Here is a 14,435-nt window from a genome sequence, read left to right as displayed (position 1 = left end):
CTGTCAACCCAGGGACCCTGGCCAAGAAGGCCTGGGTGAGCTAGTGTGCTTAGTGAGAGAAGAAAGGGAGCATGAGTGAGGAGTTAAGGAAATTTGAGGTGACAAGGCATTTTGGAAATGACATATTTGTTCTACCCCAGTTTTCGTCAATCCAAAACTAAAAAAATCAATATTTGGGGTTGCAAGAGTAGTTCGGTGGTAGAATTCCCGCCTGCCATGCAGGAGACCCAGGTTCAATTCCCGGTCTATGCACTTCCCCCAAAACAAACAAATAAGCAAAATGAACAAACCAAAAAACAAACAAAAATTCAACAAATGGTGCTGCAATAACGGGGTACTCACATGGAAAAATAATGAAATGTGACCCCTGCCATACAGCATACAAAAAAACCCATCAGTATTTATATGACAAGCATTTTGAGGCCAAGACTCCAGTAGTAGCTTTCCTCTTTTCCCTACTCACTGAACCTTTTCCCTCTGCAGGAGACTGCTGGGATGCTACAGACCCAGCTCCAGAAGGCTCAGCAGGAGCAGGAAGAAGCAGCCCAGCAGTACCAAGACAGCCTTATTGCCCTCCAAGAAGAGGGAAGCACACTACTGCAGGATAAGACAGACCTGCAGAAGCAGGTTCCCTCCTCCTCTCCACCCAACCCCGTAACCCTTCCCAGCATGGCCAGGTTCTCCTATGCCCTCCTGAAGGACAAGGGGAACCTTAGCCCTGCTGCCTGAACTTGGGAGGGTTAGGGTAGGTCACCGTACTGAGTGGAAATTGAAGGGTGCTCAGAGTTGAGCATGTGCCTCTTAGAGGCCCTGGAATAGTAATCTCGTTCTCAATATGACCATAGAGTTTAGATTTTCTCACAGTCTCCGTTTCAATTTTTCTTCTCATCCCCATAAGTCTAATATTTTTGTATATCAGACTGCTTTTCATATTCAGTACATCTCCTTCTCACAGTTTTATATCATATGGCATTCTAACATTTATTTAAAAAGGTAGGATCACTGCATACTTGCCCATCATTTTGCCTTTAGGTACAGTTATATTCAGATTTTTTTCATGCTGTATGTAATATTCACTTATTATACTGCCTGTGTTAAGGCTGAAGGAACAGATGACTAGGCAGAATGGTATTGGGCATGGAGGAATTAAGGGCAGCACATAGGGGTTGGTGGAGACTCTAGAGCATTAAACATGGGCCAGTGGTGGTGGAAAACATTGAAGGGTCCAAAAGCCCTAGGTGAGAAGCTTCTTCTCACTGGCCCTCTGTCTTGCCATCTTAGTCATCCTGCCCTTAATCTTCTAGGTGGAGAATTTGAAGTCTCGGTTGGTTGCCCAGGATGACTCCCAGAAGCTGGTGGAACAGGAGATTCAGGAGAAGCTGAGACAGAACCAGGAGTACAGCCGGATTCAGAAGGAGCTGGAGAGAGAGAAAGCCAGGTAGGCTAGACAGGCTGTGGAGTTGGCTTTTCCTGACTAGCTATAGTAGTCACTATAAAGTGACAGTGGTCACTATAAGGTCAGGTCTTCTAGTAGGGATTTCTTGAACCTTCCATGTCTCCAGCTCTGGGCTATACAGGTAGACATGTGGAGAGGACCTGGTCCCTGTTTGCAAAGCTTATACTTCATTCATTCAGTAAATATTTAGAGAGCACCTATTATGCAACAGGCACTATGTCTGGCTGTGGCTGCAATATGGTCCCTGCCTCAAAAGTGTTTATAGATTTGTGGAGATGACATTAATCAAATAATCCCTAAAATAAATTATTACAGCTTATGATATGATGTGGAGGAAAGAAACAGTGCTGAAATAGAAGTAAGAGAGTGAGATTATTTTAATAGGTTGTTAGGGAAGGAAGTTGCATTTAACTGAGCACTGAGAATGAAATGGTGCCACTTATGCAGAGAGGTGAGGAAGCATTCTGTATAGTAGGACTAGAAATCTTGTATGAAGGCCTTGAGGCAGACAACAGCTTGGAGTGTTTGGTGGAACTGAAAGAGTGTGGTGTGACTCGAGCATGGTGAATGAGAGAGTGGCATGGGCTAGACAAGCGCCATATCATTCAGGATTTTATATGCACAGCAAGGAGTTTGTAGTTTAAGTTTTGAGACAAACCAGAGGAGGGTTTTAAGTAGGAAAATTGACCTGATTGAATTAATGATGTATTAGAGGAATAATAATGGCTTGAAACATCAGGAATGACATTAGACTAATCAGAGTGAAGAACAGCACATATTCTCAATGCTATAGGAGTTTGAGAGGGACCGATCTTTTTGGTGATGATACTGGGGGCAGAAAGACAAGTTAGAAAAGGCTGGTACAATTGTCCATATGAGAAATACAAAGGCTAACCCAGGTGGGGTAGTATAGAAGAGAAGGAAAGATTGGGTTTAAAGGACATTAAGGGAGTTAGAATCAATTATATTTAGTCATAGATTATATATAGATGGGATGAAGGGAGGTTTTTATGATATGGAATTTGCCAGAGAAGAATAAACTGTGATGTTAAAATGAGGTACAATATGCATGAAGTACCTGGGACAGTACTTGGCACTCAGTAGATGTCCAATAAATTTTAGCTGCTGTTGTTACAGTATAACCATTATCATTACTATTTCTATTTTAATTATTAATACTGTATTTAGAAAACAATCAGATGAGAAGGTAGTTCTTCATTCCCTGAGAGGTGGCCTACCCCTCTGACTATTCTCTTTTTCAGCCTATCTCTCTCCCTGGTGGAAAAGGAACAGAAACTCTTTGTCTTACAAGAAGCTGACTCTGCTCGACAACAAGAGCTGACCTCTCTGCGTCAGGACGTGCAGGAGGCCCAGGGAGGGCAGAAGGAGCTTAGTGCTCAGGTACTTTCCTCCTGCTTATGAGCCCTACTCCCTTGGTAGAAGCCTTTTTCTGGAGTGGTGGGGTGATTGCATAGTCTTTGCATAGAGAGGACCCTTCTCTTTCTATATGACACAGTAAGCTGGGATCTTAGCTGGAGAAGGAAACCAAGAATGGGCAGGGTGGGGGCTTGAGAACCTGACCCAGAGCTGAGATTGGCCCCTATGGGGAACCTAGAACATAGTGCCTGCAGGATTGGGGTGCAGTAGGGCCTGGCTCAAGCACAGCTGCATCCAAGTATGCTTGAGCTGGTTGGCAAGACAAAGCAGGGGGAGTTGTGCACCAAATAATACTCCAAGTCAGGTAGGCAGCAGCAGTAGTACTTCCAGGGACTCATTCTGCTCACAGCAGGACCCTAGATCTTGGGTACAGAGGAAAGAGGTGTGGAAGGAGTGGGCAGTGAGAGGTAGACAGTAGATTTCAGCAATAAGGACACATCTGTTTGTTGATACTCCTGAGTTTGACTCCCAAATCTCTTGCTTCTTGGTTGTGTGAGCCTTAGTTTCCTCATCCATAAAACAGAGACGATAATCCTTAACCATTATAGGAATATAAGGAAACAAGGAGACAATGGACCTAAAGCATTCAGTAAATGGTAGCCAATTGTACTGTTTCTGGTTTTATTAGGCTCAGTGGCCGGGTTTCAGGGCAGAGTTCTCATCACAGCAGGGAGCTGGCATATCTGTCAGGGGAACTAGGGCAGAAGCCCATTTGTGTAGCATAGGCCCATGTGTCAGGAGGTAGGGGAAAGCCACTTGTAGGTAGACATCCAGGTGCAAGACCTAGCGTCAGACCAAGCCTGCTGAAATCTTGCCGGCCCTGATTAAGGTTTGTGCAGGGATTGAGTGGGGTCAGGCCTTGAAATGTCTGAGGAGACAGTATTTCCTCCCTACTCAGAGTGACTGCACTTCATCCCTGACAGGTGGAGTTACTGAGGCAGGAGCTGAAGGCAAAGGAGGATGACTTTCTGGCCCAGGAAGCACAGCTGCTGGAGGAGCTGGAGGCATCCCGGGTCACGGAGCAGCAGCTGCGAGCTTCCTTATGGGCCCAGGAAGCCAAGGGAGCCCAACTACAGTTGCAACTGCGCAGCATGGAGAGCCAGCTTGAGGCATTGGCTGCAGAGCAGCAGCCTGCACACTATGCCCAGGCCCAGCTCTCCTGCCTCTACTCTGTCCTGCAGCAGGCCCTGGGGTCTGTCTGTGAGAGCAGGCCTGAGCTGAGTGGTGGGGGAGACTCTGCTCCCTCCCTCTGGAGCCCTGAGCCAGGTGATGCAACTGCCCAAGTACTCAGTCATTGGGGCCAAAGCCAGGCCTAGCTCCTAGGGCAGAATGAAGGAGAATCCAGTTCCTTAGGCAATATTGCATCAAGGTTAAGGCCACAGACCCTGAAATTAATTTTTCCTGAGTTTGAACCCTAGCTCTGCCATTTGCTAATTGTGTGTCTTAGGCAAGTTACCTGTACTCTCTGAGCTTGATTTTCTTCAACCATAAAATGACGACGTTCAAAGTACTTATCTCTCAGGATATTTCTGAGGTGTTAATGAGATTTCAGATGTAAAATAGCTCACACAGTTCTTGACACTTATTAAATACCCAACAAATGATAGCTACATAGCGCCTGGCACATAGGTATGCAGAAAATACATGATGAATGAACTGTTGAAGAGAGGAGGGATCAGTGGCAAGGCCAAGGCCATGTCTGGGGAGATATGGCTGTTTCTTTTTATAGGTTAGGTTTTTCCTCATTTCTTTCAGATCAGAGTGAGGCAAGGAGCCTCATTAAAAAAGGGCCCCTCCTGACTTCTCTCTCCACTGAGGCGGTGGCATCTGCCCTCCACAAGCTTTGCCAAGACCTGTCGAAGACTCGGCAGGCTCGGGTAGGTTTCTCTGCTCTCCTTCCTTGACCTCTTCACCTCCCCCTAAAAAGCATGAGAAGACTCATGAAGCAATTTGACTTGTTTTATTCTTGAAATCAAGTTCCACCTCTACCATTTAATTTCTGGCAACCATGAAAAAGTATTTGAATTTTCTGGATCTTGGTTTTATTTGTAAAGTAGCACTGATGATGCCTGCCTCACAGGGTTGTTTTGAGGATTTACTGAATGAGGGACATGAACGATCCCTGTAAAGTATAAAAACCTGTACATACAACATGATACTGAGGTTTGAGGTTGCTATTTGTAGCAACATTCAAGCCCAAGACTGAATGCAATGTCTCAAATATCACCTTATACTGAACCCATTAATCAATAAAAATTGAGTAGAGGATACAAAAAGGGGAAAGATGTGATCTCTGCCGTCAAATAGGGATGGTGACATGGCTGATGAACCAAACTGTATTCTAAAATAAGACAGAATTAATACAGTTAACATAAGATGCAAATGATGCACTATTGAAATCAGGAAAAGGGCCAATTCAGTCTGACTTGGGGAGGGAACTGCAGAAGGAAGAAGTGACGTTTAGGCTAATCCTTGAACTAGGAATTCAGGGAGGGAAGAAATGAGTGACCCTTGGGCTAAGAACCTCAAGCAGGAGTTCATTTTTTAAAGGTAGAGAGGAGACAGAAAGGGATACAGATCCTATCACTTCCAGGAACCAAATCCATGTGTGGTCAGAGTTAAATAACCCCCAGCAACCTGGGAATACGTCTGTGATGGAAGACCACAAGAAGGCTGAGATTGAGGGGAGATGTGGATCCCTAGACTGGGACAGCTTTGTGGAAGAGGAAGAACTTGAGATTATCCATGTCTTTTTTTTTCCCCAAGGATGATCTAAGGGATCAGATCCAGAAGCTGGAACAGCGTCTAACTGATACTGAGGCTGAGAATAACCATGTTTGTACAGAGTTGCAGGAGCTACAGAGCCAGCTCTCTAAGAACCAGGAAGGTAAGATGCTCAGGGCAGCAGAGGCGATTTGGACAAAAGAGAAAGGAGAAGTAGGTAGCACAGAAATGGCAGGAGCAGGCTTAGCAATCACTCTTTTTATTGCTTACCCACAACTGAGAAGATATCTAGATGTGTCTCCAAATTGGGTGATGACTTCCTTGAACTACTTTTCTGCTTTAGGGGCCTTGGAGGGCCATCCTAGAGAAAGGGGGTTAGTGGGAACAAATTTGATGAACTAAGAGTAGTGGCTAGACTTTCATCCATTTTTTATCTCTGAAGGAGGTAAAAAAAAAACCAGAAAACAGGGCCAGGACTATGAGAACATGTTAACATTCTGTATGTTTTGTCATTTTCCATGTTTCTCATTTTTATCATCTCCAACCATGTCCTCAAAATGATTAGCCTTTGATGGCAAGATTTTGGACTTGTTTGGGAGACAGCGAGGAGGAAGAATCTGAAAAGAACATATCTGTGCCACAATCAAAGACTGGAAAGGGTGGTGACTGCCTTGAAAGGAAAGTAGAGGAGAGGGTCGAGATTTTAAGTCTTTACTTCAGGAGAGAGGACAATTTGGGGAGGCGGTCTGGGCCATGAGTAAATCACAGAGGGCTTCCTGAGAGCCATCTAAATAGAGTGGGGTTCGGGTGCATATTCCAGATATTGGGGTCAGCATAGCAGCTAGCTGAACAACCCAGAGTTCTAAGAACCTTGGCAGAGTCGCAGAATTGGGGGCTGGAAGGGACGTCCAGTATCATCTAGCTCAAATCTGTCTGGAACCCAGGATTGAGGATCTACATGTGGTCAAGGTGAGGAAGTGTTAGAATGTTAAGTGTGAGCTAGTGCTGGGGCTGTGCAGCAGATACAGACATGAGTCTAGAAATAGTGGGGAGTCTAAACGTAAAGGACCAGCTGACAGGTGGGTGATGTCTGTATGAAACTGGATGTCATTCTTTCTTTCTTGGCCTTCTTCCGTTTGATTCTATTTCCTCATCCTCCATCTGCCTTTACATCCCTCTTTCTCCCACCCCCAACCATGGGTCTGCACCACTGCCTCTCCTCTTCCCAAAGAGAAATCCAAGTGGGAAGGAAAACAGAATTCCCTAGAATCTGAACTGATGGAACTGCATGAAACTGTGGCATCCTTGCAGAGTCGCCTACAGCAAGCAGAGCTTCAGAGAATAGAAGCCCAGGTAAAGTGGTACTGGTTTGGGGGAGGGAGTTGCCTCAGGAGAAGTCTCTCAGGGCCTAAGGCTCCAGTTCCCACAGTTATATTCCATCCACATACAGTACCCAGCTTCCTCTGCCAAGTATCACAGTTCCTCTGTATGTCCCCCAAGTCCCGAAGGGCCATTAAGGCCCCAGTGAATCCTCCTTCTATTGCTTTTTCTGAACTGAGGTTGAGATTTTTGTCCCTTGCCCTGAAGTTCCAGAGTTGGCAAATGGCTCATTTGTACTTGGCTTTCTCCTCTGGAATGTGATAAGGATGTTCTTTGACAGTATTAGCTTAAATGAAGCACACTTTTTGCCCAAAGTCCTTGTCACTGTTGGTGCCATGAAAGGAAGGAAGGACCGACCTTTGTGTTAGAGTGATAGTACCAGGGAAGTATAGTCTAAGGTAGTTTTCATCTCTTTTTCCAGAATGAGCAAGAATTACTTCAGGCAGCCAAGGAAAACCTACAAACCCAGGTGGAACATCTGCAAGCATCTATAGTAGAAGCTAGGGCTCAGGCAAGTGCTGCTGGGGTCCTGGAAGAAGACCTGAGAACTGCTCGCTCCGCCCTAAAACTGAAAAATGAAGAGGTAGAGAGTGAGCATGAGAGAGTGCAGGTTCTACAAGAGCAGTGCGAGCTGAAAGTGGCCCAAGGGAAGGCTTTACAGGAGAACTTGGCTATCCTGGCCCAAACCCTATCTGATAGAGAAGAGGAAATGGATAATTTGCAGGAGAAAATCCAGGAACTGGAGAAGCAACGGGAAATGCAGAAGGCTGCCTTGGAAGTGCTGTCTCTGGACTTAAAAAAGCGGAACCAAGAGGTGGATCTGCAACAAGAACAGATTCAAGAGTTGGAGAAGTGTAGGTCTGTGTTAGAGCATCTGCCCATGGCCGTCCAGGAGCGAGAGCAGAAGCTGACCATGCAGAGGGAACAGATCAAAGAGCTCGAGCAGGATCGGGAGACTCAGAGGAATATTTTAGAGCATCAGCTTGTAGAACTTGAGAAGAAGGCCCAAGTAATTGAGTCCCAGAGAGGACAGATTAAGGATCTGAAAAAGCAATTAGTTAGTCTGGAATGCCTGGCCCTGGAACTGGAAGAAAACCATCACAAAATGCAGTGCCAGCAAAAGACGATTGAGGAGTTGGAGGGCCAGAGGGAAATGCAGAGGGTGGCTCTGACCCACCTTACACTGGACCTTGAAGAAAGAAGCCAGGAACTACAGGCACAAAGCAGTCAGATCCATGAGCTAGAGAACCACAGTGCCTTCCTGGCAAGGGAGCTCCAGGAGAGAGACCAGGAGGTGCAGTCCCAGCGAGAACAGATTGAGGAGCTGCAGAGGCAGAAGGAGCATCTGACTCAGGATCTCGAGAAGGGGGACCAGGAGTTGATTCTGCAGAAGGAGAGGATTCAGGTCCTAGAAGATCAAAGGACACTACAGACCAAGATCCTAGAGGAGGACCTAGAACAGATCAAGCTGTCCCTAAGAGAGCGAGGCCAGGAGCTGGCCTCTCAGAGGCAGCTGATGCAGGAGCGGGCAGAGGAGGAGAAAGGCCAAATTAAGGCACAACGTGGGAGCCTAGAGCACATGAAGCTGATCCTGCGTGACAAAGAGAAGGAGGTGGAATGCCAACAGGAGCGGATCCAGGAATTTCAGGAGCACAAGGAGCAGCTGGAACAGCAGCTCCAAGACCTACACAGGAAGGTGGGTGAGACCAGCCTACTCCTGACACAGCGAGAACAGGAGGTAGTGGTCTGGCAGCAGCACCTGCAGGAAGCCAGGGAACAAGGAGAGCTGAAAGCACAATCACTTCAGGGTCAGCTAGAAGAGGCCCAGAGAACCCTGGCTCAGAGGGACCAAGAGGTGGAGGCCCTGCAGCAAGAACAGCGGCAGGCCCAGGGGCAGGAAGACAGTGTGAAGGAACAGGCCAGCACACTCCAAGGAGCGCTGGAGCAGGCCCATATGACACTGAAGGAGTGCCAGGGAGAGCTCGAGGACCACAAGGAACAAGTGCAAAGGCTCCAAGAAGAGCTGACAGTGGAGAGACGGCAAGTGCAGGCCCTGGAGGAGGTGTTGGGTGACCTAAGGGCTGAGTTTCAGGAGCAGGAGAAATCTCTGCTGGCTCTCCAGCAACAGAGTGCTGAGCGAGCACAGGAGCATGAGGCGGAGGTCAGGGCCCTGAAGGACAGCTGGCTGCAGGCAGAGACAATGCTCAAGGAACAGGACCAAGAGCTGGAGGCCCTGCGGGCAGATTGCCGGTCCTCTCAGCATCAGGAGGAGTCTGCCTGGGAGCAGGCTCAGGCTCTGCAGGAGGCCCTGAGGAAGGCTGAGGTTTCCCTGCAGGAGAAAGAGCAGCATCTCCTTGGGCAGGCAGAGTTAAGCCGCAGCCTGGAGGCCAACACTGCCACCCTGAAGGTCACTCTGGAGTGCTGTCAAGCGCAAGCCCGAAAGCTGGAAGAGACCTTGAGGATGCGTGAAGGTGAGATCCAGGACCAGGATCTCCGACACCAGGAGGCCATGCAGCAGCTCCAGCAGGCACTTGCCCAGAAGGATGAAGAGCTGAGAAATCAGAAGGAAAAGAAGCAGCTGTTGGAGAAGGCTCTGGCCCAGAGGAGCCAAGAGCATGAAACCCCAAGGAAGCAAAGCCTGGAGCAGGGGAGAGAAGAAATGAGGGCCCTTCATGAGAGTCTACGGGAGCTACAGCTAATACTAGCTGAAAAGGAAGAGGAGATCTTGGAGCTGAGGCAGGCCCAGCAAAGGAGGAATTTAGAGGACTCACCCCACAACCACAAAGCCTCCCCAGGGCAGGAGCCATCTCCAAACCTTGATTCTGTAGAGCCTAGGCTGCAGGAGGAGCTGGAGCGACTACAGGCAGCCCTTAGGCAGACAGAAGCCAGGGAGATCGAGTGGAGGGAGAAGGCCCAGGGCTTGGCACTGTCCATGGCCCAGAGCAAGGCCAGTGTCAGCAGTCTGCAGGAGGCAGTCCTGTTCCTACAAGCCTCTGTCCTAGAGCGCAATTCAGAGCAACAGAGACTACAGGTAAGTCACGCCAGGGGACAGAGCCCTGCTTGGCTGAGCTCAGGGACTGAGCTTCTGGTACCTTACAGAGGGTGTGAAAGCTGAGATCAGGAGCACTTCAACATGGATGGATTTCAGATACTGTGCTAGTCCAAGGGAATACAGAGAGAATGATAGACACATTTCTTGCCCTCATAGAGCTTAGAGTCTGGTAGATAAGCAGTTACAATGCAGTGTGAAGAGTGTCTAATAGGGGAAGTTCAGTGTGTTCTGAGTATACTGGAGTGACAACTAAACTTTCTTGGGGGTGGATCTCAAGAAGCCTCCTAGAAAGTGGCATTAAAAATTAGAGCTGAAGGGACCAGTAAGGAATTAGCCAAGAACAGGTCAGGGAAGCACTTTCTGGGCAAGAGGAAAAACAAGGAGAGAATGAAACATCTAGGTTGGTGTTCAGTTCAGGCTGCCTGGGACAGGGAGAGAGTGGAGAGTTGGCAAGAGAAGAAAGAACAGCAGGGGCCCCATCATTCAGGGCTTGTAAATCATGCTAAGGACCTGGGTGACCAGTGGGTAGCGGATGAAGGGTTTTGGGGGTGGGGAGTAGCATTATCAGATAAACAGTTAGGAAATAGCACTTAGGCAGCTGTGTGGACCAACTGTCTATTTGGGGAGACCACCTAGGAGGCTATAGTATAAGACCAGGTGGTGATCTCAGATAGTTGAGAGTGTGCATGGAGACATGTGAATGGATTTAAGAGGTTCGCAGGACTTCTGGTAATTGATTGGCTACGAAGTGCAGAGGGTAAAGAAAGTACAGAAAGATGTAAAGGGCAACACCCAGGTTTCTGACTGGGGCAGATAGGTCAATGATAGCACTTCTCTGAGAGGAGAAACAGCAATTTGAGGGAAGAAGATTGTCATGATGAGTTCAGTCTGGAAATGGAGTGAGCTGTGGGACATGCCATGCAAGGGCAAGGAGAGATGTCCCGGAAGTAGATGTATAAACTGGTCTGAAACTGAAGGGTGAGCCTGGGGTCGGCACTTAGGAACAAGAGGACTCTTCTAGGTAGAATGTCAAGTGAGAAAAGAATTGGGCTCTAGGTTGGGACCTAGGGGTATACCATATAGCCTCAAGGTCCCCCCAGCCCTAAGCACACGGCCTATGCAGAGCAGGTGATCAGACATCTTGGTTGACAGTTGGACATAGATAGACATTGCCTCTTTTGCCAAGAGGAACCCAACCCATTTTTCCAGGGGAATTGACTCTACATCCTGGTCCTTTGATATAGGCTGAGCCCCAGAGAGCCCCTTTCCTCATCTCAAGACATACAACCCCTCAGGAAATCTGAGAACTCATAGAACTCTGCTCTTGGTAAAGGGCAATAGTTACATTTATGAATGTTGAAGTTGAAATTACAGTTTTGTAAATTGTTAGCTGTGTGCTTCGGGGTAGGTACCTTCACTTCTCTGACCCTTGGTTTTCACATCTATAAAATAGAGGTATGATAGTACCAGTCTCATGCAGTCATTTTGAGTACGAAATAAGATAATACATATAACATGCTTAGCATAGTAACTGGCATGAGGAAACAGTCAGTAAGTGAAGGAAACAGCTTTCCTATTTCCAGACCTGTTCTTTTCAGAGCACAGAGAAAGGAAGGTGTGTAGCTGGAGCTGGAGGGCACTTCTTATCCCTCTTGGGAGCAGCAGATAGTCACTTAATAATGTAACTCAGGATCACCGTACTCATGCTATCCCCATCTCTCACCCTATCCCCAGCCACAAACACTCAAGGATATCTTTCAAATGCAGCCCCTTATCATAGTAGTACTAATTCCAAAAAGTGTTTTACATGCCAAGTATTGTGTACTCTCATTTTCTTCCACAACAACCTTGAAAAGTCAGAATTATTATTATCCTTATTTTACAGTTGAGGAATGGATGATCAGAGGGACTAAGTTTCCCAAGGTCATACTGCTAGTGATTGGCAGAATAGAATTAGAACTAAGCAGTCTGACTCCAGAGTCCAGCCTTTTTGCCAGTACGTTCTTCCTCTCTCTCAAACAACCTTCACCCACACATGTACACTTATTTTCTTTTGTCTTTCTTTCTTCTTGATTGTTATGATTTACAAAACACAGGATGCCTAGAAAATATCTAGCGTTAGGTTTCCCTGTTTATCTTAAGAGACTTCACCCCAAAGACTTGACCCATGCTTCATGGAGCATGTGGTCATTTTACAAATGAGGAAATCAGGGTTTGTAAAAAGCTCATATCCTGACCAAGGTCACATAGCCAATAAGTGGTGACATAATACCCAGTACTGTGTGACTTCAGAGGCTGTGCTTTTTCCACAATACCTCAGTGCTCCAAATGATCATTTAGCTTTCAAGCTTATCTGAGACAGGGGTTCCAGTGCTAGTTCACTTGGCTAGCTCACTGTTTCCTTGGGAGATCCTTCATTTCATTCATCTATAAAATGAAGGCTCTGAACTAGAATAGCTTAGAGGCTCCAGGAGAAATAAATATTACAATCTGATGAGAAAATTGAACAGCTTTTTATGAAGATGGACGGTGAGGTGGGTCTGGGTATGATGTTGGCATGGACTGATTTCGTTCCATACCTTTATACCCCAGGATGAGTTAAAGCTCACCAGGCAGGCTCTGGAGAAGGAACAGCTGCACAGCCCAGGCCTGAGCAGCACAGTAGAACAGGGACCCAGAGAAGAACAGAGTGGACAGCCAGGAGAGGTAAGCTAGTGGTCCTGGTGGGAGCAGATGGAGTCCCTATCCAGGAGTTTGTCCTTTTTCTTTGGGAGTTGGGTCCCTAATGTCAAGGCCTGCCAGATTGGTCCCCTGGTCCTCTGTCCCTCACCTGTCTGAGGGGCTGTGAGAGTCACAGGTCTCCCACAGGTCTCAGTAATGGAGGCTGAGCCTAGTCCTGGGATGGAGATGCACCCTTGGAGACAAAGACTTGAGTACCTACAACAAGTGGTGGCACAGCTAGAGGTTGACCGGAGCAGGCTGCAGCGCCACAATGTCCAGCTGCGGACCACCTTGGAGCAGGTAAGCAACTTTTACTGTCCACAACTCCCTCCTGTGGGGTCCAGTGGACATGCATCTCCCTTTCTCATGCCATCCTTTACAGAGCAGGGGTCAGCAACCTTTGGCCCAGAGGCTAAATCCAGCATACTGCCTGTTTCTGAAAATGGAGTTATATTGGAGCACAGTAATTGTGTGTTATTTCTGGCTGTTTCCATATTACAATAGTAGAGTTGAATAGTTGCAACAGATATATATGGCCCACAAAGCCTAAAATATTTTCTACAGAAAGTTTGCTGGACCTTGCTCTAGAGGCCTGAGGCTGACCCTACCCTTCAGAACCTCTGCCCCAGAAGCTCTCCTCTGCATTCGGGACTGCCCTAGTATGTGCTCCCCTCAGCTCAGGAGTTTAGCTTCCCATGGTGACTGTCCCTTCACACTCACAATGTACTGGTCTTCTCTTTTGAGAAAAGCAGCCCTATTCCAGCCACAGAACCAAGCTGAGCCCTAATTTGTCACTTTGCGTCTGGGTAGGTAGAGCGGGAGCGGAGGAAGCTGAAGCGGGATTTCATGCGTGCATCCCGGGCAGGGGTCCTGCAGACAAGTGAAGCCATGGCACCACCACCCACACAGCAGGTTTGCCTATTTTCATCAACTGCAGCCCATCCCCAGCCAACCTGAGGCTCAGCCCTCTGCAGTGTGTATCCCAGGCCACCCTTGTTGGGGAAAGAGCCACTTTTGCCCATCTAGAGAATCCTTCCTGACTGAGTTTTGTCCAGTCAGCACAGCTCAGTCTCTGACCCAGCAAGGAGACCCAGCATCAGTGGGTGGGTGGAGTCAAGGCTAGCAGCCCTGAATTCTGAGGAACTCGAAGCCTTCACTGACCTATAACCTGACTGTCCCCAGACCAGTGCCTCAAGCTCCCCTAAGAGGAGGGCTCAATGGACTTCTGGTTGGAGTCCCGGCATTGGAGGTGTTGTGTGATGCCTGCCAGCCCCTGATGTGCCTAGGAGCTTGATAACAACTTTGAATATTTCTTAGACCTTGTAATACTGAGTTTAGAAAACTAAGATCTGGTATTTCCTGAGGTCAGAATCCCTTTTTTGAGTAGGTTTGGGGAAGACCCCGCAAACCAGCACACTTTTAGCTGAGGTATGCCCATCAATAGACACAACCATGCAGCCTGTCAGGGAGGGATTGTTTTTAGTGGCTGAGCATTTCCAAGCTCTCCCCAGTTCTTCCTTTAAGTGAGAACTTGCAAAGTTGTAGGCACCCCATCTAACTTCCTCTGTACATCCTTAGCTCACAGCCCAGAGCTAGCACAAAGTGGATGTGTGGTATACTTTTGTAAAATGAAGAAGTACTTCAAAGAAGCAAATGCCATCCAAG

General features: G+C 47.5%; 1 protein-coding gene across 11 annotated transcripts in view; it reads left to right on the top strand.

Annotated features, from left to right (window-relative positions):
* Nucleotides 1-14,435, top strand: part of CEP250 (centrosomal protein 250) — a 59,770-nt gene that overhangs the window by 38,206 nt on the left and 7,129 nt on the right. For all 11 annotated transcript variants that reach the window (XM_077170371.1, XM_077170390.1, XM_077170381.1 and 8 more), the window contains 11 exons: nucleotides 484-627; nucleotides 1,305-1,438; nucleotides 2,719-2,857; nucleotides 3,817-4,159; nucleotides 4,649-4,770; nucleotides 5,660-5,780; nucleotides 6,849-6,970; nucleotides 7,419-10,028; nucleotides 12,642-12,755; nucleotides 12,918-13,070; nucleotides 13,581-13,682. In XM_077170371.1, coding sequence (XP_077026486.1) covers nucleotides 484-627; nucleotides 1,305-1,438; nucleotides 2,719-2,857; nucleotides 3,817-4,159; nucleotides 4,649-4,770; nucleotides 5,660-5,780; nucleotides 6,849-6,970; nucleotides 7,419-10,028; nucleotides 12,642-12,755; nucleotides 12,918-13,070; nucleotides 13,581-13,682 — 4,104 coding nt within the window. The remainder of the gene's footprint in view (nucleotides 1-483; nucleotides 628-1,304; nucleotides 1,439-2,718; nucleotides 2,858-3,816; nucleotides 4,160-4,648; nucleotides 4,771-5,659; nucleotides 5,781-6,848; nucleotides 6,971-7,418; nucleotides 10,029-12,641; nucleotides 12,756-12,917; nucleotides 13,071-13,580; nucleotides 13,683-14,435) is intronic.

The sequence above is a fragment of the Tamandua tetradactyla genome, chromosome 1, assembly GCF_023851605.1.
Source record: "Tamandua tetradactyla isolate mTamTet1 chromosome 1, mTamTet1.pri, whole genome shotgun sequence".
Taxonomy (NCBI): Eukaryota; Metazoa; Chordata; class Mammalia; order Pilosa; family Myrmecophagidae; genus Tamandua; species Tamandua tetradactyla.
This window is presented reverse-complemented; position numbering and strand designations above follow the sequence as displayed.